Source organism: Dipodomys merriami, unplaced genomic scaffold, assembly GCF_024711535.1.
Source record: "Dipodomys merriami isolate MVZ:Mamm:240054 unplaced genomic scaffold, mDipMer1.0.p SCAF_307, whole genome shotgun sequence".
Lineage (NCBI taxonomy): Eukaryota > Metazoa > Chordata > Mammalia > Rodentia > Heteromyidae > Dipodomys > Dipodomys merriami.
This window is the reverse complement of record NW_027204571.1, coordinates 1,209,547-1,235,109: the sequence shown is the minus strand read 5'-3', so window position 1 is coordinate 1,235,109 and position 25,563 is coordinate 1,209,547. Positions and strand designations below refer to the sequence as shown.

Below are 25,563 nucleotides of genomic sequence, written 5' to 3'. Positions count from 1 at the left end.
GCTGTCCCTGAGCTTTTTGCTCTCAAGACTAGCATGTACCACTTTGAGCCACAGTGTCACTTCCAGTTTTCTGGTGGTTAGTTGGAGATAAGAGTCTCATGGACTTTCCTGCCTGGGCTGGCTTCCAACTGCGATCTTCAGCTCTCAGGCTCCTGAGTAGCTGGGATTACAGGCGGGTGCCATTGGTACCCAGCTTGAACTTCATTTTCTTTGGGAAAAAGAAACTGATTTTCACAGAACTATGAGAAGACAAAATGAAGTTGGTGGTTAGAGAAGACTTGCTTTCTGTCCTGAAGACAGGGGTGTCTCAAGGAATGGATTTGCCCAGAAAATGTTTTCCATAATGTCCTGAACTGTTAGTGCACAGCCACAGCCCGCAGAGCGGGACCACCCGAGAGCGTGGTCCTTCTGTGGGCACTCACTCTCCACCACAGAAGGACGGCCGTGTGGCGGGAGCCTTGCCCCACTCTGTCGAAGGCCCTGAAGGTGGGGGGTTCTCAGTGCCTACGCCCCAGCACCTGCCCTGGCTCCCCTGGCTAGAAATCCTGCTGCAAGCTGGACTCCTTCAGCCTCACTCCGTGACCGGCAGCCCAGCACTAGGTCCACGCCGGGTGGGGGGAGGGAGGAGGCCGGGACGCTGCTCACTGGTGGGCGTGCAAGACCACTCGTGAGGCTGCAGACCGCTCCCTGGACTTAATGAAGAGATGAGTCCTCTTTAAGGCGGAGAGTCAGCTCTGAGGCAGCTGCAAGAGTTATGAAGGAGAAAAAAAAAAAGCCTGCAAGTCCATCCTGCTGTTCCTGCCGCCATAGGAAGCAAGTCTCCATAGCCAGGAAAGATCCCAATTCCAAGCCCAGACCTCAGCCTCGCAGCGGCTGGGAGGGACAGAACACCACTGAGTGAGCAAATGGGCCTCAGGGTGTCAGCAGAGTCTCCCAGCCTGGGCAGGAGCTCCCTCCCTCCCTCCCTCCTTCCTTTCAGTCCCTATTACTGCCATAGCTGGGTCCTTCTCTTTGAAGACAGAGGAGTTATGGTAACACTCCTGACTGCAGGGAGCCAAGAGGAAAAGACTACACCTGGCCGTGGGGTCCCCAGGCCGTGAGACCAAGTAGCAAGCCAAGGTCTTGGATAAAGAGAGCACTATGGGAAATCGGCTCATCCACACCTCACATTTAGGCAAAGGGTAGGAAATTTTCTGAATCCATAATCCAAAAAGGTGATGGAGGCCGGAGGACGAGTTCACCTGTTACATTAGTATTGGAAGTGAAGCAGCGTTCAAAAGTGCAGAGTGTGAGAGGAAGAGGGTAATTCCTACAAAGGAGCTGTTGGCACTCTGTGGCGGTGGCTCAGGCCTCTGTAATCCTAACTAGTCAGGAGGCTGAGATCTGAGGATCTTAGTTCAAAGCTAGCCTGGGCAGGCAAGTCCATGAAATGCTTATCTCCAACAAACTACAAAAAAAAAAAAAAAAAAAAAGCTGACGGAGTGGAGGTGTTGGTCAAGTAGTTGAGTGCTAGCTTTGAGCAAAAATGCTCAGGGACGGTAAAGTGCTCAGACCCCAAGTTCAAGCCCCAGCACCCCCCCCAAAAAAAAAGCTTTAGAGAGATACCTCTTTTGTGTATTATTGATGGTTTGACTACATAAGATGAAAAAGCTCAATCAAACAAAAGTCAATCAACAGAGTTAAAAGCTAAGTGTCAACCCGAAGTAGAGACGGTGAAGAGCAGTTATATCTTGAAGAACAAGTGTCATTGCTGAGAAATGTCTTTTTGCTATGAGATCTGCTAGGCATTACCTAAATCAAAGGACCATGCTTAGCCTCACTGCGGTGGCTCGACCTGACATCATGTGCCTTTGATGTAAGCACCACCAGAAATGCTTAGCCTAAATCCAATTAGGTCTTTTAGGCCCCAGTGTGGTTTATAGGAAGTACGAAGTTCAAGTACCTCACTACAGCTGGACAGCTATAAATTCAAATGCACAGAATTGCAAGTTTCTGAAAATAGTCTTAACCTTGTGACCACAAACAGGTGAGCCACCTGCCCCCCAGGGGAATACCTGTGTCCTCCCTGCAGCTGGGAATCCCACAGCAGCTGGATCTCAGGCGGGGAGCTGCGCTGAGGGCTGGTGAGATACCGTACTGACCAGAGTCAGCATCAGAAACCAGGCTTGCAGGCTCCACTCCTTACCTTAAGGGAGCTCAGCCAGAGGAATGCCTGCTCTTGCTGATTACTCCTGAAGCCTGAAACACTGCACACAGGAAAGACAAGAACAGGCACCAGGCCAACACGGTTGGGTGGGAGGGCAGTGGTGATAGCAGAGACAGCCAGGCCAAAGCAGGTGGCCCATGCATGGGGCGGGCAGTGCCAAGTGAGGCCAAGGCCGCGGGTGAGCGGCATGATTCCTGGAAACAAGATGTGGTGGGGCGTTACCGAGAGGCAACGCTGGCTGCGGCCCAGCCAGGTTCAGGAGAAGCCTGGGAGCCCACAGGAGGAGAGGCGCAGGCGCAGGCGCGGCTGCAGTGCGCCAGGCGGGCACAGGGGAGGCGCCTGTCCCCGCTGGGGCCGGAGGGCCTCCACCACTGCCTGCACACACAGGGGCAGAATGGAGGAAAAGAAACCAGTTTCTGGATACCAGAGCAATTCAAACCAGACCAACTGGCACTCTATGCAAAACAATGGTGGCTTTGTCAGGAGATTGCAACAGCCCAACAAGAGCCAGCTGAAAACCTGTCTTCCCCTCCTCATTCTGACCCCTAGTCCTGTGACTGGAACATCATGCTGAAAACATGAAAAAGCAATCATGCACATATAGTAGCATCTGCTCACCCACGTGACACAGGAGAGGGCCAGCCGGTTCACACACAGCACCCAGGGCCCGCGTATGTAGTGTAATCTGCTACCCCAGGACCCGACTCTGGAGCGCATGTACGTCTCACTCACTGAGAACCCCCAGTGATCCAGCCACGCAAGGACAAAGGATGAAAGATCAAGGTTTTCTACAGTGCTGCCACACTAAGTTCCAGAAACAGGAGAAAAATTGGGGTGACTTCCGTATCTCTACAGGGTCCCAGGAGCTGCTTCCCTAGAGTCTGATGGTTCAGGAAGCAGAACTGGAGGCTGGGGAAAGAGCAGCCCAGGGTTTCTACCTCACACCACATCCTGCCCCCGCTCACTTTCTCCCAAGAGTACCAGTACCAACTGGGACAGTCACCCCCGACCTCCACAACACACCCAAAGCTCACTGGAGCCAGCAACCAGCACAAAAAACAAAGATAAGCAAACAGACTTATCAGTGGGAAAAGCAGCTGGCTACACACAGTCCAGGACTGCTCCACTGTAATCAGCAGGTCTCTAGTAGCTCCCTGAGAAAGAAGGATCTGGAAGAATCAGTGCACAGCACAGGTAAACTCCACCTGCTCTTAGGTACTGGACACAGACAGCATCAAGGATGAGCCAGAACGCAGCTGACAGACAGCCGGCACCCTTGCTCTTGGGAGTAGGCTTCCAGATGAGCGTAGCCATCTGCAAAGGCTTCTGATGAGAGAAAAACGAATTCCAAAGAACGTCTGAAGATGCAGCTGACTGATACAGCGTTTGCTTAGCACGGATTAGGCCTTGGGTTCAGCCCGCAGCCTCACAGTTAAAATAACCATGTAATCAAAACAAAGTGTCACAGAGACAAATCCAACTGACAGGGAGCCAGGCTGAGTGAGTGCAGGAGGCCTGGGAGCCCAGCCTGCGCATCCCTTGATCAGGAGCAAGCGTGCAGCGGACAGACACTTGAGCCTGCATCTCCACACAGGGAGGCCAAGCACAACGGAAGTCCTGGGGTCTTGGATTACCAGTGCAGGCAATGGGTCAGAACCCTTCTCAGGTAAGCAGGTTGGGGGGGGGGGTGCGGCGGCGGCTGCCAAGGTGGAGATGAGGCGTGTCTCAGGACTCCACGCATGTTTCCGCCTTCCCCAGATTCAGTAACTCGCTGGTGTGTGCATCCATGGCAGGCCACCGTCATGGATGACCTTATCACTGATCGTCCACCAGTCCTTCCTCTGCAACTGCACCCTTCACAAAGCTCTTGCTTTGCCTGGTTCTAGGCAAAGGGCCACGGGACAGCATTTACAACCGATGTCACTGTCACTGTCACCCCCTCCTCGGAGGCTGGTCAGCCAGCAGGGCCGGACAGGGTCATGAAGGCCCTGTTGGCAGCTACCGACCATCCACTGTCCACACTCCTCAGCCAGCTGCAGGGACAGATGTGAAAATACAAGGCTTCAAATTAGCAGCCGAGGGCAGGGACAAGGCCACTGTGCATCTGCTCCATTACTGTGGCCAAGTGCCACAAGGGAGGGCACCTAATGTGTCAGGAAAGAAATTACAAGTGTGGGGCCGGGAAGGTGGCTCAGTGGATGAGTGCTTGCCTTGCATGTATGAGGCCCTGGGTTCGATTCCTCAGTACCACATAAGCAGAAAAAGCCGGAAGTGGTGCTATGGCTTGAGTGGGAGAGCGCTAGCCTTGAGTTGAAGAGCTGAGGGACAGCGCCCAGGCCTGGAGTTCAGGCTCCATGACTGGCAAAAGAAAAAAAAAAAAAGAAGAAGAAGAAGAAATACAAAGTGTGGCCTTCTCTAAGAGCTTCAGTGTTCTCCGGGTGAGAACTCTTGTCAGGCAGGGGGCATTTCAGAGAAAGAGATCAACCTGAGATTCAGTAACAAGCACGAACAGAAAAACCTGAGGGGTTACCAAAAGTAATAATAATGCACCTACACACTATGAAACATCACTCAGCCACTGAGGCCATAGCAGATGAACATTTTGAGGCTTGCATTCACAATCTTTCAACAGGAAAAAATATACTCGCACCATGCCAAAAGAAATTTAAAAACAGGGTTAGGAAAGATAAACACTAGGGAAATGAACAGATTACTTCTGAATGTTGCAACTTTTTTTTTTCTTTTGGCTTTATATACGTTTTCTAATCTGGGGGGCTGGGATGTGGCTCCATGGCAAAGCACTTGCCTAGCAAGTGCAATGTCCTAGCCGGTACCCAAAAAAGAACAGACAGCTGGATCTGGAGGCATCCACCAATGCAGGAGGCTGAGATCTGAGGATTATGTTCAAAGCCAGCCTGGGCGGGAAGCTGGTGAGACTCTTTATTTCCAACTAACTACAAAAAAAGTGGAAAGTAAAGCTGCGGCTCAAGTGGTAGAGTGCTAGCCTTGAGCAACATAAGCTCCCCAGGACTGGCGCACATGCACGTGCACACAAACATACACACACAAAATTACGTGTTCTAATTTTTCTACATGAAAACAGAACTGTAGCTTAAGGGAAAAGTTTAATTATTTCCAAGTTAAATAAAAATTATAGACATAAAAAAATTATAGACATAGAGGAAAGTGAGCTGCACAGTAAGGCTCTAACCTCAGAAAACGGCCCTGCTTTCCATGCCAGCGGCCTCCTTACAGTTAGTGCCTCAGGTCAATAAAAATACTCGAAGCCGGGCGCCAGTGGCTCACGCCTGTAATCCTAGCTACACAGGAGGCTGAGATCTGAGGATCGAGGTTCAAAGCCAGCCCGGGCAGGAGAGACTGTGAGACTCCTATCTCCAATAAACCACCAGAAAACCGGAAGTGGCGCTGTAGCTCAAGTGGTAGAGCACTCCCCTTGAGCTGAAGAGCTGAAGGACAGCGCCTAGGCCCAGAGTTCAAGCCCCACGACCGACAAAAAAATTAAAATAAAAATACTCGATCCCAGTGCAGAAGTAATGGCACTTGTGAACCATAAAGTTAAAAGGAGAAAAAGAGCAAAAAGGAAAGAAAGAGAATTGGAAGGCCTAAGGAACAGCACGGTGCGTGTGTGGGTATACAGGGCACCAAATGGGTACACTCACCACTCCCTAGGCCATCACACACACACACACACACACACACACACACACACACACACACACACACACACACACACAGACGTGTAAGGGAATAAGAGCATGCAGGTTAGAAACTTTAAACCAGAAGCCTACTCAGTAAAACTTAAAAGTTATAATTTTGTTTCAACTATCAAGTCAACTGTTTGAAATTCTGGGCAAGATTTGCCCCTTTTCTCCACCCCAGAACTACTCTATGAGAAGAGCCCTACTATAGCCAAATGTGGGTAAGTTGAGAGGTAACAATTCAAGAAGGAATGAAAGGCTACCATTAACCTAGAGTCCAAGAACTTCACAAAATGGATAGTGAAGCTGCCGCTGACACGTCAGAACTGCCTGGAATCATGGCTCTAGAATCCTGGCTCGGAGGCCCGCCTCTGTCTATCTCTGGAGTTTGGAATCACAAGATTACAGTCCTGTGACTTCAAACAGAACAGGAGCAAAAAGGTACACATGCCTAAAAAACCTGTCCTTGAAAGGGCGAAAATGCCCAAGAAGCACTGCACCCATAACCTGACTGATGAAACTGCAATCCCTTTGTGCAACTCCTCAAAGTAAATATAAAAAACCTTCCAGCAACAGCATACCACCTTTATCACTTAGGCCAGGCTCACTCTCAATTAAGACTAATAAATTCATCTCTCCCGGAACATTTCATACCCCAACTCTGACTTTAAAATACAACCCGAGAGGCTGGGAATGTGGCTTAGTGGTAGAGTGATTACTTAGCATGCATGAGGCCCTCCCTGGGTTCAACTTGGTTCCACATAGTCAATAAAATTAATTTTTAAAATTATATGTGGGACCAGGCGCTGGTGGCTCACGCCTATAATCCCAGTTACTCAGGAGGCTGAGATCTGAGGATCGAAGTTCAAAGAAAGCCCGAGCAGGAAAGTTGATGAGACCCTTATCTCCAATAAACCACCAGAAAACCAGAAGTGGCGCTGTAGCTCAAGTGGTAGAGTGCTAGCCTTGAGCTGAAGAGCTGAGGGACAGCGCCCAGGCCTAAAGTTCAAGACACATGACCAAAAAAAAAAGTGGGGTCAGGCACCGATGGCTCACACCTATAGTCCTAGCTACTCAGGAGGCTGAGATCTGAGAGTCACAGTTCAAAGCCAGCAAACTGGAAGTGGTGCTGTGGCTCAAGAAGCACTCACCTTGAGCTGAAGAGCTCAGGGACAGTGCCCAGGCCCCAGAATTCAAGCCCCATAACAGACCCCCCCCAAAAAAAAGGACAGATTTCTGGGTCAAGGAGCTCTAGCCTAGCGGTAGAATGTGTGTGTGGCATGTATGAGGCCCCAAGTTCAAACCCCAACAGAGCCCTTGCAAAAACTAGGCGTGGAAGAGCTAAAAATCAAGATTAGAGGGCTGGGAAGGTGACTCCGTGAGTGGTAGAGCGCTTGCCTTGCATGCCAGAGGCCCTGGGTTCAATTCCTCAGCAACACATAAGCAAAAAGAAAAAAGCCAGAAGTGGCGCTGTGGCTCAAGTGGTAGAGCGCTAGCCTTGAGCTGAAGAGCTGAGGGACAGCGCCCAGTTCCCAGAGTTCAGGCCCCACGACTGGACCCAAAAAAAAAAAAAAGATTAGACAGGTCTGCACGCCCCTAGAAGCCAACTCGAGTCCTCCCCTTCCCAACCCCTTAGCTCACTACCCTGTCCTCATCTTCAGAACCAGGCCTTTTCCTGCTGTACCCTCCTGGTCTCTTCTGATTGACTTCTCTACTTAAAGACCCCTGGGATTACACTGCCCCCCCTTCTTCCCCCCCACAGATAATCCAGATAATCTTCTGTTATAAAGCCTGCTCATCAGCAAAGTTAATTCCATCGGTGCCTGTAATTCCACACAGCCATGTAACATAACACAACACAGTCACAGGCTCCTTGTGCTGGGTCTTCTTTGAGGGGTAGGTTAACTTGTTTACCTTACCAGTCCAGGGATGCCACAAATGCCGGCCAATAAAGGCTTATCCTAGCCAGGCACCAGTGGCTCATGCCTATAATCCTAGCTATTCAGGAGGCTGAGATCTGAGGATCAAGGCCTGAAGCCAGCCCCGGCAGAAAAATGCATGGGACTCTTACCTCCGATAAACTACTCAGAAAAAGTGGTGCTGTGGTTCCAATGGTAGAACAACAGCCTTGAGCACAAAGATGCTCAGGAACAGCACCCTGAGTTCAAGCCCCACGCTGACTAAAAAAAACTTATCCTGTTGTTGTATTCCACAGTAACATCCCCTAGGGCAACTGTCTACAGCAGCTGTCTCTGTAGAGTTGAAGGAAGACAAGTTTACAGTAACATTGGCTTGCAGGTCCCAAAGTGAACCCCTCCCAAGACAACACTTCTCCATGACACACGGTATGTGGAGGACGTCAGGCTCCACGGGGACGTCACAGGGGAAGATGGTGACCGCACAAGGCTGGAGCACACAGAGGCAAGGCTGCAGAAGCCTGCGCATGCCTTCACTACAGGAAGGCTCCTATCATGAGGCCATGGGGGGCTCGGACTTCCTCATCCGTGGGGAAGAGGGCACAGGGAAGGCAGGGAGCAGCCTAGACACTCCCTCCCCTATCCTGGGTGCCTCGTGTGCCTTCAGTCGCGGGGGATCGGCAGCTCCAGCTCCTCTCTCCCACAACTGCAGACTTGTGAGCACGTGAAGGAAGCACCTCCAGCTCAGACAAGTGGCCTAACCTCGCAGCGACAGAGCAATTCACTTCCAAGCTCAACGAGTGTTCAACCACCTCCTGCCCACAGGGTCACTGGGTATTGCTCAAGATCACAGAAAGAACCTGAAACCTAACAGCATTCCATTAGTGCGAGTCCTTTCTTTAATCTCTTCACTCAGACCCTCTTCCCAGTCCTAGCAACCCTTCCTTGTCAGTCTGCCTCTGTATAAAGTGGAAATTTGCTCCTGGCCTACTGAAGGGAGAGAGGTTAGAGGAGCAAGGGCTTCCTGAAGAAAAGAATCCATAACTTCGACAGCGAGCATGAAGAAGTGGGGAAGAGCACCGAACGTAACTTCCATAGACCCTGCTTAACCCATGCACCAGGCCCAGCACTGCTGTCAGCCCTTACCAACTGTTCTGTAACTGTGGGTGCTGGTCCCTCCTAGAGACTGCTCTCCTGTCTAGCAGCGGTCCCCACGCCAGAGCACACCTCTAACAGCCTGGGATCTAACATTTCAAGCCCAAAGACAACTTGAGAAGAAAAACCGGCTTACCAGTGCTACAAAAGAGGAAAACTAAGTTAGTCATCTGTGTGAATGGCTTCCTAATGGAAGTGCTAGATGTTCCCTAAACTTTGGAGGACGCGGTGGCCTACCTGTAGCCCTGTCGGGGAACCGCTCACCCAGGGAGGGCTCTCATGAGGTCGCAGCCCCCATGCAGAACAGTAATGCAGGCCTATCATCTGAGTACCAGGAAGCTAAGGCAGGAAGAACGGGAGTTGGCGGCCAACCTGCTTACATTTTCCAGAAAACTACTGCTTAGCAGTAAATACCTACAAAGCCCATCTCCTCCCCTCTGAAACATTCACACCAAGGCTCTCGGACAAGGTAAAGAAGTAAAAGCGAAACCAACCACAGAAAGCTGCTCGCCAGGCTGTGCACAGCCGCGTGCGTGGGGGACGCACGCACGCGTGTGGCATTCCTTGAAATGCTAAGAGGGCAAGAGCCATGAACGGCTCTCAAGCGCACGGCTCCACTGAGGGCCGCAGCTGGAGCCCCGTCACACCAACAACGCTCCTGTTTATACCGAGGAAGGCATCTGAAAGCCACACAGACCCCAGTCACTCGATTGTTTTCTTCAATTTATAGAGGGGAAACTTAAGCTCCTAATGGATTTCAGGGTTTGTTTATCGTTGTTTTGCTCTGTTTTGCTTTGCTTTGGTTTTTGTTGAGATGCAGTCTCCCTATGTAGCTCATGCTCACCTTTAACTTGAGATTCCCCCTACCTCAGTCTCCCTGGTGCTGTGATTATCAGTCTGCACCACCATGCCCTGCTCTGTGTGTGTGTGTGTTGTGTGTGTGTGTGTGACACATGCACATACTAGAGCTTCAGTTGAGTGAGGATTTTTAGGTGCACTCTGCTACATTCAGCCTGGTAAATCTTTTTTTTTTTTTTTGGTTGGTCATGGGGCCTGAACTCTGGGCCTGGGTGCTGTCCCTCAGCTCTTCAGCTCAAGGCGAGCGCTCTACCACTTGAGCTACAGCGCCACTTCTGGTTTTCTGGTGGTTTATTGGAGATAAGAGTTTTACGGATTTTCAGTATGTTCTCAAATAAAATAAAATAAAATTAAAAAAAAAAAAAAAGAGTTTCACGGATTTTCTGCCCGGGCTGGCTTTGAACCTCGATCCTCAGATCTCAGCCTCCTGAATAGCTAGGATTATAGGCGTGAGCCACTTGGTAAATGTTTTGCCTAGTATTTACCAGATACTAATGTTTTCACTAAATTCCTACCCCTAGGGGCCCCTCTGTAGATGGCTCTCTCACAAGCTTTCCATCCATTAATCCTCATTTCCACCTGGCAGGGAAGTCTTATCTGCTCCATTCTCTAGGAGCAGGCAGGTAAGACAGACAGGGCTCACTGTCAGCCCCAGTCATCTACCTGATGTCATTAGCCATCTAGGATTTTCCTTGGGGATAGTCAAGTTCTTCTCCTTCCAGGTCCCAAATACTGAACACAGGTTTTAGGGCCTAATCAAGACTACAAGAAGTGGCACTGTGGCTCAAGTGGAAGAGCGCTAGCCTTGAGCAAAAGACAGCACCTAGGCCCAGAATTCAAGCCCCAGGAGCAGCAAAAACCAAAATCTACATTTCAGTTTTTCAAATGCAGCAATGGTACTCACTGGACACTATGCTGAAAATGAACTATACAACTTGTGGGTGGGGATGGGAGGGGAAAACAGAGCGAGGGAAGGGATGATGTTTTCTTAAAAGAAACATACTCTTGTTTGTTTGTTTGTTTGGCCAGGCCTGGGACTTGAACTCAGGGCCTGAGCACTAACCCAGCCTCACTGAGCCACAGCGCCACTTCTGGCCTTTTCTATTTATATGGTACTCAAGAATGGAACCCAGGGCTTCATGCATGCTAGGCTACCACTAAGCCACATTCCCAGCCCCACAAAATGTACTCTTTACCCGACTTGGGTAACTGTAATCTCTCTACATTATAACAACAGTAAATATTAAAAAAAAAAAAAAAGACTACAGCAGCCACAGAGCTACTTAGCATTACAGAGTGAAAAGGCATGGATTTTAAACTGAGTCTCAAGGAAAGTGGAATCCCATCTCACAATCGCATACTTGGCAGGCCACTGAGCACACTCACGCAGCCCAGTCCCTAAACACTCTGTGGCTCCACTGAAGTCAATTCTTGTCAGACAGGTCAGGAGTCAAAGCATTCAACATTCTGGAACAGACTGTGCTCAGGATCCCCAGACCACTTCTCAGGACTGGTTTAAACACACACACACACACACACACACACACACACACACACACACACACACACACACACACACACACACACACACACACACACACACACACACACACACACACACACACACACACACACCACTTCTCAGGACTGGTTTAAACACACACACACACAAACACACACACACGTATATAAAACCCACAACTTCCTTTGTACTTGGTTCCTCCCCAAAGGGCTGTTGGGCCTCATCTGGAAACAGCTGGGAGGCAGAAGTTAACAGGAAGCCAAACCGAATGAAAAACCAAAACAAAACAAACAACAACAACAACAACTACCAGAGTGTGTCCAGGAAGAGAGGCCAGGACAGACCAGCAGCTGAAGTCAGAAACTGAGATACAGAAGAGAGCCGATGCTCTTCCTCTCAACCCAAGAAGAAGAAACCTGGACATACAGCCCCGAAGGTTCTGACCAGAACAGCTTGGAGGCTGCCCCCAGTCCTCCCAGCCCACTGCAGACCCAACCTCTCTGAAACCCAGGTAGTGGTGACAGGAGAGTTAAGGTTAGAAACCAACTTTTCTCCAGCTCCTCTGTCAATCTGTACTAAAGAAACTCAAGGAGGGGCTGGGAAGGTGGCTCAGTGGTAGAGTGCTTGCCTTGCATGCATGAGGCCCTGGGTTTGATTCCTCAGCACCACCTAAGCAGAAAAAGCTAGAAGTGGTGCTGTGGCTCAAATAGTAGAGCACTTGCCTTGAGTTGAAGAGCTAAGGGACAGCACCCAGGCACAGAGTTCAGGTCCCACGACCGACAAAAAAAAAAAAAAGAAACTCAGGGAAAAGCCGGATGCTGGTGGCTCATGCTATAATCTTAGTTACTCAGGAGGCTGAGAGCTAAGGATCTCGATTCAAAGCCAGCCCAGGCAGGAATGTTCATGAGACTCTTGTCTGGAAGAGGTGCTATGGCTCAAAGTGGTAGAGCGCTCACCTTGAAAAAGAAAAGAAAAAAAAGAGCTCAAGGGAAAGTGCCCAGACCCAGAGTTCAAGCCCCATGACAAAAAAAAAAAAAAAAAGAAAAAAAAGAAAAGAAAAGGGAGTGGGGAGAGAAAGAAAAAAAGAAACTCAGGGAAGGCCTCGCACAGAGACAAAGAACATCTTCATGAGACATTTCCAGCAGATCTCACCGGGGGCCTGAAATTTTTCTGGTGCTGTTTAGTACGTCTTTAGGATATCCAAACTGAGGGCAAAGGTGAGACTGGCTGATTCTTCCTTAGATGGAGACCTTTCTAGCCTATACCTCCTATGAGTTAAGCACCATTCTCTCTCCCTGATGTGTACAGTTTATATTAAAATTTTAAAAAAGAGGATTAAGTTTTCTTAATACATTCCTGTCTTTCACCTCTGGTTTTGTGTGAGAAGGCACTAAAGCACAGCTTATGCAGCTTTCTAGCTGGGTTTAATTCCATTGGAAGTGCTCAAGATTTGAGAGCGGAGGGTGCAGAGGGCTACAGCCCCAGTGCCATTTGTTTTAAGAGCAGAGGAACATCTTCACAGGCTGGGTGCCAGCTCAAGACTGGCAAGACCTGAGAAGCAGAGCAGACTAGCCAACATGCCACGTAAGGGTGAGTGGAGGGAGCGCTGTGCTACTGGCACATAAGTCATCAGGGAACCCTTCACGAAAGAAAACAAGGGTGAGAGGTACGTTGTAGGAATATAACATAGGGCAACTCATCATTTATTCCAGAGTGGAAAAAAGCCATCCAGGGTCAAGTATCTAGTATTTTAACTATAGGCAAATACATAATAAACCCAGGGCATTGAACACACTAGGCAAATTCTCTACCACTGAGCTACAACCCCAGTCCTGAACAATGTTTTAACTTGGATTTATATAGGGCTTACTATGCGGGGAGAAGCACTGAGGATGTCTGCTTGAACCCCATGAGATTGAAACCAGCCTGGGTAACATAGCAAGACCCTGTCTCAAAAAAAGAAAAAAAAATACCAAGAAGGTCCTGGGTAATCCTCCATTCTTCACACTGTTTCTGGGCTCTCCCAGGAAACTTTCCTGTGCTGTCTGCTAGCAGAGCTGAGGCAGGCAGCCAGAGCCAGTGCAGTTACTAATGCAAAAAGGTCCAACTCAGCAGGGAGCCCATCCGGAGCTCCAGCTAAGCTGGGCTGCTCAGGCCACTGCAGTGAAGCACGCCAAAGTTCTGTGGTTGAGGAAGAAAAGTCACCTGAATCAAATTTCTAATAGACACGCATGGGGGGGGGGGCTGTTAACCCTCAAGGGCCAGATATTTGTGACTTAAAATAAAGGGATCTTAGGCGCAGAGCAAGTCTACAAGAAAGGATGGTTCTGCCGCGTCACACCCAGACACTGACATCTGCCTCATATGAGGTTTCAGGGCTGGCCAGAAAACCCTCCAACTTGCCAGGAAAACAGACTGCACCTCCAGAGGCTGTGACCCCAGATAGACATCTTCCCAAGTAGGAGCACCTAGGACCCAGGATTTTTTTTTTTTTAAAGCCTATTCTCCTGAAGTGGGGACAATTTAGGAAAAGAAGCTAACTGGCACTGGAACAAGCTCTTCACCTCCCTCACTCCAGCCTCACAAAACTGCTACCATGCCATTCCCCCATCACGCAGCCAAGCCCTCCCCGGCTCCAAGATGTCACTCGATCATTAAAATAGTGGAGCCAGCGCCCTCAGACACACAGGGCAGGTGGTCTCCACCGCCCAGGGCAATCGTCAGCGGCACACAAAGCATGGGGGGGAGGGGGTCGAGGGAGCTGGGCGTACACCCCCTTTCTGGTCGTCCCAGATGCCTGGCCCCCGGACATTGAAGGGGAGGGCCCGGAGGGAGGGAACGAGAAGCCGGAAGAACCCCAGCGCTGCTGACCAGGGAAGAAAGAGGCCAGGACGGCAGTGGCTCTAGCCACGTTCGGGGGACCCCCAGGCCCATCAATCCTCCCCCGCCCCAGGAGCCGCTCGGGGCCCCCGGGCGTGAGGCCCCGGGCTCCGGCGGCGGCGGGCCGGGCCCCAGGCCGGCCGGGGCCCTACCTGTAGGCCAGGGTCATGCACTCGAAGAGCTTGGTGAGCGAGGCGTCGATGGACAGGTGGCAGGAGCTGGTCTTGCCGAAGCTGTAGGTCTGGCACGTCTGCTTGTTGACCGTGTCGAAATCGTAGCCCTTCTTGGGCGGGTGCTCCCGGTGCGGCGACGACACCATGAAGTGGCCGCTGTGGATTATCTGCTGGCGGCGCGGAGGCTCTTCGCGGCCCGGCCCGGCGCGGGGCAGCACCGGCGCGGCGCTCGCGTGGGCCCGGGCCGAGGGGGCCGCGCCGGAGGCGGGCGGCGGGGACGGCTCGTCGGTGTCCGAGTCGTCGTCGTCCTCGGGCACCCGAGGCTTGAGTAACACCGAGCGGACGCGGCTGCGGGGCCGGCGAGGGGAGCACATGAAGACGTCGGCGGCCATGAGGAGAGCCCGGCCCGGGGCATCCCCCGGGGCCCAGCGCGACGCGGACTGGCGAAGCCGAGAGGAGCCGGCCCGGCCCGGCCCTCGCGCGGACTGTCCGCGAGCGCGCGGCGGGGCGGGGCGGGGCCGGAGGGGGAGGGCGCCCAGCCCGCCGTGACGTCACCCAGGCGTCTCGGCCAATCGCACGCCCGCCTCGGCCTCTTAAAGTCGCAGGCGAACCTTCCCTTAAGCAGGCGGACAAAAAAAAAAAAAAAAAAGAAAAAGGAAAAGAAAAAGAAACCAGAGGCCACGCCTCCGTTCCGCTCTACTCTCGCTCTCCCACTCCCTCCCCTCAGGCGAGGGCGTGGCGAGACCCAGGCCCCGCCCCTTTCCTGCTTGGGGGAAGGGGGAGGAGTCAGAGCTTCTGGTCCCCGCCCCCTGCCCCGCCTGGCTCCGCCCCTGCCCTGGGAGAGCGGCTCGGGGCTCTGCCGGGGGCCTGGCCGGCTCCGCCAGCGGCGGGTGCGGGTGGGGTGGGAGGGAGAGGGGTGTGGATGAGGGTGGGGGTGAGGGTGGGGCTCCCTCCCCAGCCGGCTTTCCTCTGCCCGGCCCGGACCTGAGGTTCAGAGCTTCTTCCTGGTTTGCGCTCTCGCGGGCGCGGGGGTTTGAACGCGGGCCCGGCGCCGTCCCCGGGCTCTCGGGGCTCTAGGCTCCTCCCCCCCCCCCCCGTCCCCGGGCTCTCGGGGCTCTAGGCTCCTCCCGCCCCCGTCCCCCCCCCCCCCCCGTCCCCGGGCCCTCGGGGCTCTAGGCTCCTCCCCCCCCCCGTCCCAGGGCCCTCGGGGCTCTAGGCTCCTCCCCCCCCCGTCCCAGGGCCCTCGGGGCTCTAGGCTCCTCCCCCCCCCCCCCCGTCCCCGGGCCCTCGGGGCTCTAGGCCCCTCCCCTCCCCCCCCCCCCCCGTCCCCGGGCTCTCGGGGCTCTAGGCTCCTCCCCGCCCCCGTCCCCGGGCTCTCCGGGCTCTAGGCTCCCCCCCACCCCCGGCCCCGGGCTCTCGGGGCTCTAGGCTCCTCCCCGCCCCCGTCCCCGGGCTCTCCGGGCTCTAGGCTCCTCCCCGCCCCCGTCCCCGGGCTCTCCGGGCTCTAGGCTCCTCCCCGCCCCCGTCCCCGGGCTCTCCGGGCTCTAGGCTCCCCCCCACCCCCGGCCCCGGGCCCTCGGGGCTCTAGGCCCGCGCCCTAGAACCGTGAGCCACAGCGCCACTGATGGCTTTTCTTTTCCCCGTGGTTCTTTGGAAGACCAGAGTCTCACAGACGTTCCTGCCCGGGCTGGCTTCGAACTGCGATCCTCAGCTCTCAGCCCCTTAAGTAGCTGGGATTGCAGGCGTGACCGCCGGCGCCCGGCTCCTTCCCGGTGGCGTGGAGGTCACTGTCCCCATTTTATAGACGCAGAGATGACGGTTGAAACCCAGAGGTGGGGATTTCCCTAAGGCTCTGGCCGGAGGAGAACATCGCCGGGGCCAAGTGAGGGCGTCCTGGGGCCAGAGAGAAAAGGAAATCGCAGTATTTTTGAATCACTCAGTCTGGGGAATTGGAGCCCCGCTGCAGTTCAGCTTCCTTCATTTAGTGCTAAGGGCTGGAGGGCTGGGACCCCAGGCGGGGAACCCCAGGCGGGGACCCATCGGAGAGGCCGAAACCTGACTACGCTGTCACTGACTGGAGAGAGATGGCAGGTGAGAAGTTAGCTGCGAAAAGCAAACCCTGAAGCTCACCTCGCTCTGTATTTACGAATAATAATAAGTTAACACCCAGCTGCTACCAGAATCATTGCCTAAGGACTGCGGGTTGCCAGACAGCAAACCCACGCACTTTCCCACAGCTCCAAAAGAACCAAGGCCAAGCCAGCTTCGGAGCTCATGTTTGTAATCTCAGCTACTCTGGAGGCTGAAATCTGAGGATCGTGGTTCAGAGCAAGTACTGGTAGGAAGAGAGTCCATGAGGCTCATCTCCAGTCACACAGAGAGAGAGGGCGAGAGGGAGAGAAAGGCAGGCAGCAAGGATTCTTTTTTCTTTTTCTATCCTTTTTTGGCTAGTCCTGGGGCTTCAATTCAGGGCCTGGGCACTGTCCCTGAGTTTCTTTTTCTTTTCTTTTTTTCTTTTCTTTTTCAGTTGTGGGTCTTGAACTCTGGGCCTGGGCGCTGTCCCTCAGCTCTTCAGCTCAAGGCAAGCGCTCTACCACTTGAGCCACAGCGCCACTTCCAGTGTTCTATTGGTTTATTGGAGATAAGCGTCTCAAGGACTTTCCTGCCCAGTCTGGCTTTGAACCTTGATCCTCAGATCTCAGCCTCCTGAGTAGCTAGGATTACAGGCGTGAGCCACCAGCGCCCTGTTCTAAGTAAGGGCAGGAAATGACTTGTGTTGGGTTTTTTTTTTCTCCCAACTTTAACCTTATGCTAAACAAATGCTCGCTAACACTTTCACCCCGTGGGACTCTCCTCTCTGAAATGCTTTTCATAAATGGATCTCAAGAACCTATGGGAGGGTTGGGAAGGTGGCTCAGTGGTAGAGTGCTTGCCTTGCACGCATGAGACCCTGGGTTCGATTCCTCAGCACCACATAAGCAGAAAAAGCCGGAAGTGGGGCTGAGGCTCAAATGGTAGAGTGCTAGTGGACAGCTGAAGAACTGAGGGACAGCGCCCAGGCCCAGAGTTCAAGACCCATGACCGACAAAAAAAAAAAAAAAGAACCTATGGGAATTTGAGGGAAGCCCTCATCCATTCTCGGTGACAGAGTGGCTGTCTGCCTCTGGACTCCAGCTCCTACTCTTGTAAGTAGTAACTTAAAAGGTGCTTTTGCTGGGTCCTAGGGGAATGAGCTGGAAGGCCTCCCTGCCCTGTACCTGTGTCCTTGGGTCTGAGCTGTTCTCTATTCTTGGCTGCCTTCCCCTTGCACTCACCTTGGGCTCCGGGAAGAAAGAGAGGATTCTGGGAGGAAAGCATCTGGGGTGGGAGGCAAACTCTCAGATAGGCAGAACCTTCTTATCATGGCCAGGAAAACAGCCCCAACTTGGGAGACCCCGAGAATTCCTCCAGGTGGTCTTCACCACCAGACTATTTTAACTACGCATATCTTTCTAATCCCAATTCACCCCCTAGTTCTACTCATCTATTCTCCCACCCAGATGGCTGGAGATGTGCTGGACTGCTGTCCGCCTCCCGCTGCCTCCGGTGCTGCCATACAATAAACCTCCCTTCGCCCTCCCCTGTCTCTATTGGGCATCTGGGGGCTGGTGACTAAACTTAACTTGGGACTCCTGGACTTTGGGCTTAAGGTCTAAATATCTGATTTATCTCCAGCTAACCAGCAAAAGACCAGGAGTAGAAGTGTGCCTCAAATGTAGACCAGCCTTGAGTAGAAAAGCTAAGTAGGAGCACAGGACCTAAGTTCAAGCCCCAGTACTAGCTTGTGCACACACATATACACACACATTAAATAAATAAGTAATAAATAAATAGCGGTAGCTATTTTAAAATGTCAGCTAAAACAGTAGCTGTAGCCTATATAGCCAGCTGCAGATGAACGTGAGGCGGGAGGACCGAGCTCCAGGACCAGCACCGAATACACGGGTCTGGGAAGACCAGCATGGCGGCACACGCCACATCCCACCACTGGGAAAACTAAATCAGGAGAATGGCAATGTCCAGGCCAGCCTGGACTGTACAACAAAAACTCCTCCAAAGGGCTGAGAAGATGGCTCAGTGGTGGAGTGCTTGTCTTGCATGCATGAGGCCCTGGGTTCCATTCCTCAGCACCACATAAGCAAAAAGAAAAAAGCCAGAAGTGGCGCTGTGGCTCAAGTGGTAGAGCACTCACCTTGAGCTGAAGAGCTGAGGGACAGCGCCCAGGCCCAGAGTTCAGGCTCCACAACCGACAAAAAAAAAAAAAAAAAAAAAAAAAACCTCCTCCAAAAGAGGAAGAGAAAGAAAGAAGGGGGGCTGGGAAGGTGGCTCAGTGGTAGAGCACTTGCCTTGCATGCCTGAGGCCCTTGGTTTGATTCCTCAGCACCACATAAGCAAAAAGAAAAAAGCTGGAAGTGGCGCTGTGGCTCAAGTGGTAGAGCACTTGCCTTGAGCTGAAGAGCTCAGGGACAGCACCCAGGCCCAGAGTTCAAGCCCCACGACCGGACCCAAAAAAAAAAAAAAAAGAAGGGAAGAAAAGGACGAAAGAGAGAGAGAGAGAAAGGGAGAGAGAGACGGAAGGAAGAAAGGAAGGAAGGAAGGGAAGGAAGGAAAGAAGGAAGGGAAGGAAGGAAGGGAGAAGGAAGGAGGGCAAGGGTCCTGGGTTCAGTCCCCAGCAAGGAAAAAACAAAACAAAACAAAAAAGATCATCCTAAGGACTTATGTACAAGTGATTGAAGTATCATTAGTATCAATGAAGATGGTTTTTTTTTTTTTTGGGTCCAGTTGTGGGGCCTGAACTCTGGGCCTGGGCGCTGTCCCTCAGCTCTTCAGCTCAAGGCTAGCGCTCTACCACTTGAGCCACAGCGCCACTTCTGGCTTTTTTCTTTTTGCTTATGTGGTGCTGAGGAATCGAACCCAGGGCCTCATGCATGCAAGGCAAGCGCTCTACCACTGAGCCACCTTCCCAGCCCCTCAATGAAGACGTTATAGCCCCCAATATAATAAAACACTACATCAAACATTATAAATGTATTATTTATTGATTAGGGTGCCTCGGACCTAGAATTGAGTGGGGGAAAATTGCCCCTCCTCCTTCTACACCATGAAGTAAAAGGGAGCAAACCCAGGTCTCCAGTGTGCTAGGCAAGATCTCGATCATTCAACTACACCCCCAAGCCATAGCATCTGTGGTCTGCATGTCCCCAGCAGCAGCAGCGGGCTGGGCTGGGCTGGGCACTCACTCCCAGGCCCGGACTGACTGAACAGCCCTGGCCCTGAGCTGGGGGAGGAGAGTCAGTGATTCAGAGGCAGTGGATCAAATGGTCTTTCCCAGAACCAGAAGTGACATGTCAGCCCTAACAGCTCACTAGCCACAAAGAATCCACAGCCCAACCCAGTCATAAAGGAGCCAGAACGTGCAATCCGGTCATGTGACTGGAAAGTCCACTGCTGGAAATCTTTGGTGAATGGCACTGAAGACTCTATGTCAGAGTCTCCCATCTTGTCAACGCGGGGAAAGACTTGTGGCTCACACCTGGAATCCTGAGGATCCAGGTTTGAAGCGCAGTGGGGTGGGGGTGCTGGGAGATAAAGCCAAGGGACTCTTATTTCCAATTAACAAACAAAACACTGAAAGTAGAGGTGTGGCCCAACCATAGAGAACCAGCCTTGAGAGAAAAGCAAAAGAATGGGAGGCCTTGAGTTCTAGCTCATTCTGTGCCCTTTGACCAAATAGGCTACGAGGGTTTCTTTTTTCTTCTTCTTTTGTTCTTTTTGCCAGTCCTGGGGCTTAAACTCAGGGCCTGGGCACTGTCCCTGAGCTTCTTTTTCTCAAGGCTGGCACTCTACCACTTGAGCCACAGCGCCACTTCTGTCTTTTTCTATTTATGTGGTACTGAGGAATCGAACCCAGGATTTCATGCATGCTAGGTAAGCACTCTACCACTAAGCCACATTCCCAGCCCTAGGGTTTCATTTCCTTTATCATTCGAACTTTTCTCCTAGAGGTAGTTAATGGCTACTTCACTTTTTTTTTTTTTTAATTTGTTTAGCTTTCTGATTTGTTTGGTTTGGGGTTTTTGGTTTGCTTGAGACCCACTTTGTTAATTACTCAAACCGATCTCAAATTTAAGGTCCTATGACCTCAGGATTACAGGCATGTGCCACCATGTCCAGCTTCTTCTTTTCTGATTTGATTTGGTGTCATGAGTGAGGATATAAAAATTAAATTACAGGGCTGGGAAGGTGGCTCAGTGGTAGAGCGCTTGCCTTGCATGCCTGAGGCCCTGGGTTCGATTCCTCAGCACCACATAAGAAAAAAGAAAAAAGCCGGAAGTGGCATTGTGACTCAAGTGGTAGAGCACTAGCCTTGAGCTGAAGAGCTGAGGGACAGCGCCCAGTTCCCGGAGTTCAGGCCCGATGACTGGACCCAAAAAAAAAAAATTAAATTACATTTCTCTCCTATTTAGGCAGAGGGACCGTGCTGCAGTCTGGACTCAAGCCTTCATACCTGCCAGGCAGGAGATGTCATTTGAGCAATGCCTCCAGCCCCCTCCCTTTTTTTTTTTTGTCGGTCGTGGGGCTTGAACTCTGGGCCTGGGCGCTGTCCCTCAGCTCTTCAGCTCAAGGCGAGCGCTCTACCACTTGAGCTACAGCGCCACTTCCGGTTTTCTGGTGGTTTATTGGAGATAAGAGTCTCACAGTCTTTCCTGCCCGGGCTGGCTTTGAACCGCGATCCTCAGATCTCAGCCTCCTGAGTAGCTAGGATTACAGGCGTGAGCCACCAGCGCCCGGCTCCCCTCCCTTTTTTTGCACTTGTTATTTTTAGTTAAGTTCTCAGTTTTTGCCCAAGGGTACACCTGAACAGCACTCGGTCTTATTTTAGGTTTCCCATTGTAGCTGGAGTGACAGGTACAGATGCACTGTCCTGTGTATTTCAAGTCATCAGTAGATTGCTCATACGACAGTGTAAATACATGTATAGAATTGCTCTATTTTACTGTTTTTCTTTTTTTTCTTTTCTTTTTTTTTTGTCCATCATGGGCTTGAATTCAGGGCCTAGGCGCTGTCCCTGAGCTTTTCTTTGTTCAAGGCTAGCTGGTAGTTAATTGGAGATAAGAGTCTCACCGACTTTCCTGCTCTGGCTGGCTTCTCACCAAGATCCTCAGATCTCAGCTCCTGCATGGCTAGGATTACAGGCATGAGCCACCAGCTCTCAGCTATATATATATATATATATATATATATATATATATATATATATATATATATATATATATAGTCTTTTTAACTTAGTTTCAGGCAAGTGTTACCAAGATTTAAACCAGGCCTTTAATTTTTTTTTCTTACAAGTTTTTCTTATTTTCTGGGTATTCCTGTTTCATTAAAGAACAACCTGTTCTTGTTTCACGGATGCAGTGTTGACTTTTATCTCTCCCAGAGTAATATGTTTGGTTTATTGCAAGTTATCTTTTGCTTTCTGAGTACATTTCTTCCCTCCCCCCCCCCCTTTCCCTCTTCCTTTATTTTTTATTTTTCTGGTGCCATTATTGGGACTTGAATTCAGAGCCTGGGTGCTGTCCCTTAGCTTTTTTTTGCTCAAGGCTGGTGCTCTACTACTTGAGCACTTCCAGCTTTTGCTGGTTAATTGGAAACAAGTCTCACAGATTTGGCTCTGAATGCTGATCTTCTACCTCAGCCTCTGAAGTAGAGTTCAAAGATTTACACTCATTTGTTATCTCACCACACCCAGCTTAGGATTTTCTTGAACTGGGAGAATGACTGACAAGCCTGGAACCTTATTTCCCCAGAGTAGCAGGCGGGGCAGGAGCAGGTAACCCCAGGGCCAAGGCCTGGCAGCTCTGCACAGCCCCCACCTCCCTGTTGCCGCAGGCTGGTTTTATTTCCCTTACTATCTGGGTTGCTGCAGGTGTTTGAATCTGAAATCCCTGCTAAGCCTCTGGATCAGCTGTGTGCCCCGGAGTGGAATAAGTTGGTGGAAAGTCTTCCTCCCCAGGCTGCAGGGAGAGGTGAAAATGGCCCAACAAATACTGGGGATGTGACCCAGGTGAGAGGTAAGAAGGAAGGGGCTCTGGGGGCCGTCTCTCACAATTTAGAACAATTGAACTGATTGCCTAGCGTTGCCTTGAGGATGGAAGCGAGAGCTATGCAAATGGCTTTCAACAGACTGTGTGACCCTCAAGTTCACGAGGGTTCATTTTATTTGTCTTGTTTTATTGAGGGATAATTGACAGTATAGTTTTAACGTATAGTTCCAGGGGTTTTGACAAGAGTGTCAAGTCATAATCCAGTTAGGGAGTCATTCCAACACCAGCACCCCCCCCATCCCTCCCCTGCTCTGGGTAGGAGGGCCCTCTCCCACCCAAGCCCTTGGCAGCCACTGACGTCCGCCATGCTCTTATTGCTTTTCCAGGGTGATATATAAGTAGGGTTTTTCGAGGAGTAGGGGTGTAACCAATGAAAGTGTGATTAGCCAGGAAGCCTGGGGGCGTGGCTCAAGTGGTGGCAAGTTGGAGGCCAGAGTTCAATACCATCAAAAAGGAGGAGGAGGAGGAGGAGGAGGAGGAGGAGGAGGAGGAGGAGGAGGAGGAGGAGGAGGAGGAGGAGGAGGAGGAGGAGGAGGAGGAGGAGGAGGAGGAGGAGGAGACAACAACAACAAGAAAGGGATCTCCATTGTTGGTGGTTCACACCAGTAATCCCAGATAATTAGGAGGCAAGGATCTAGAGGATCTTGATTAGAGACCAACTTAGCCCCCTCCCCCACCAAAGTTATTGTGACCTCTATTGTAACAAACAAGCTAGGCGTGGGGAGTTATGCCTGTATCCCAGCTATGCAGGAAAGGGCTAAGAGAATCACAACGGATGGAAGGCAACATCTTTTCTGGGCCCTTCTGCCCTCCACCCATTTTCTTGGATGTCGTAGCACTTGTGCAAATATTCTGCTGTTTCCTTCGTTTTTGACAAGGAAGGATGCTGGCTTTTTTTTTTTTTATCATTGCATTCATATATTGTGGTTACAGGTCTTTTATCAGGATTACCTGCCAGTCTGAGACTTAGTTTTTCCTTCTCTTGCTTATAGCCTTTTCAGCTTGCAGCTGGTGCCCTACCACTTCAGCCATGCCTCTAGTCCAGTATGTTGCTGGCTAATTGGAGTCTTGAGAACTTTCCTACCTGGACTGGCTTTGAACTGCAATCCTCAGATCTCAGCCTCCTGACTAGCTGGGATTACAGGCATGAGGCATCACGGGGTGCTGGGCTTGTTATGATGATGATTGTTATTCTCAGGATTCTTGGGGCTGAGGGGATGTTCTCACTGGCAGTTGAGCCACCTGCCAGATGTTCAGATGTTGCCCTCTAACCTGACGGGGGGGGGGGGGGGGCAGGGGGAGGGCGGCCTCTGGCAGACAGAAGAGTTTGTTGCTGGCTTTGACCTCGTCTGTCTTCCTGAAATCTCCTGCCTAAAACAAACCATAAAGGGCAGGGGAGGCCGTGCGGTCTGGCAGCGTCCCTTTGAAAATAAACAAGTGCAGAAACTGAAAGGCAGCCGCTACCTCTGGGGAGAAAGAGTTCAGGCCGGTGCATCCGCTGCGCGTGGCTGGGTAGCTGCAGTCAGGCAGGTGGGATACACAAAGCCAAACTGGATCTGATACTTACGAGGGCGCTGTCTCACGCCATGCCTCCCCCCCGCCCCCGCCCCCCTCCTCCCAGCTACCTACTATAGAGCAGGGGGCCATGAGTTCTGGGGGTGATCAGCCCCCACCCCAGTTTGCACACAGATTATCTTTTTTTTTTTGGTCGGTCATGGGGCTTGAACTCTGGGCCTGGGCGCTGTCCCTCATTTCTTCAGCTCAACACGAGTGCCCTACCATTTGAGTCACAGCGCCACTTCCAGTTTTCTGGTGGTTTATTGGAGATAAGAGCCTCATGAACTTTCCTGCCCAGACTGGCTTTGAACCGTGATCCTCAGATCTCTGCCTCCTGGGTGGCTAGGATGACAGGTGTGAGCCACCAGCGCCCGGCTATATCCTGTCTTCTGGGAACAGCACAAACACAGGAAGTAGGCTGTAGATAGGGACATGGGGGGGGGGTAAAGAAACTGATGAGTGTAGTTTTGGGGGGAATTTATGGAGATAGAGTAACTTACATTTTCTTTAAATTCACCCACTTTAAATGTACGATTCAATTTTTTTTTTTTTTGCTATTGTTTTGTTTCTGAGACAGGATCTCACTAGACAGCCCAGGATGGCCCAGATGGCCCCTAACTCTTCTTGCCTCGACTCTCAAGTGCAGGGATTACAGGTGTGGGCCCCACCCCTAGGGTCAGTTATTCTTTCCACTACAGGGGAAAGCATAGTCTAGGGCAAGGGTTACAAATGTTCCGCAAGGGCTGTATGAAAAGTCTTTTCAACTCTGGGGCTAGAGTTTTTGTTGCCATTTCTCAGCTCTTCAGTACTATGGTCAACTTAGAGGTGATATGGAAATAAATGCATTTGGCTGTGCTCCAATTCTATAAAAGCTCTGGGTGGGTGTGATTGTGTGAGTGTGTGTGTGAGTGTGTGTGTGCCAGTACTGGGGCTTGAACTCAGGGCCTCACACCTCCCTTAGCATCTTCACTCAAGGCTGGTACTGTACTACTTGAACCACATCTCCACTTCTAACATTTTGCTGGTTAAGTGGAGATAAGTCTCTCAGATCTGTCTGCCTGGGTTGGCTTCAAACCACAGTCCTCAGATCTCAGCCTCCTGAGAAGTGAGTATGTGAGCCACAGACCTTTATAGGAACTTTTCCCATTACTCCCTGGCCTCGATTTTACATTCTGTGTAGTGGGGGAGGTGGATTGTCTGCTCCCCGCTGCCATGCTGGGCCGTGAGGAGTCAAATGTACTGTCACCATGAGCGCCCCTTGGATGCGCAGCTCAGTGATGTCCACCAAGAAGAGAGAGAAAGCCACCCATGCCACTCGGGGCATCTGTGGGAACCAGTGTCCCAAGGGAGACAGGACCCCAGGAGAGACTCTGAGAGGGAAGCAGGGCTCCTCTGGAGCCTCAGGCCCTGGGGGCTGGCGACGCACAGAGAGC

General features: G+C 51.5%; 1 protein-coding gene across 1 annotated transcript in view; it reads right to left on the bottom strand.

The window, feature by feature from the left end:
• Window positions 1-14,928, bottom strand: part of LOC138840949 (MLX-interacting protein-like) — a 37,085-nt gene extending 22,157 nt beyond the window's left edge. The window contains exon 1 of the mRNA XM_070041400.1: window positions 14,409-14,928. Coding sequence (XP_069897501.1) covers window positions 14,409-14,821 — 413 coding nt within the window. The 5' untranslated portion in view covers window positions 14,822-14,928. The remainder of the gene's footprint in view (window positions 1-14,408) is intronic.
• Window positions 14,929-25,563: the final 10,635 nt, after the last annotated feature.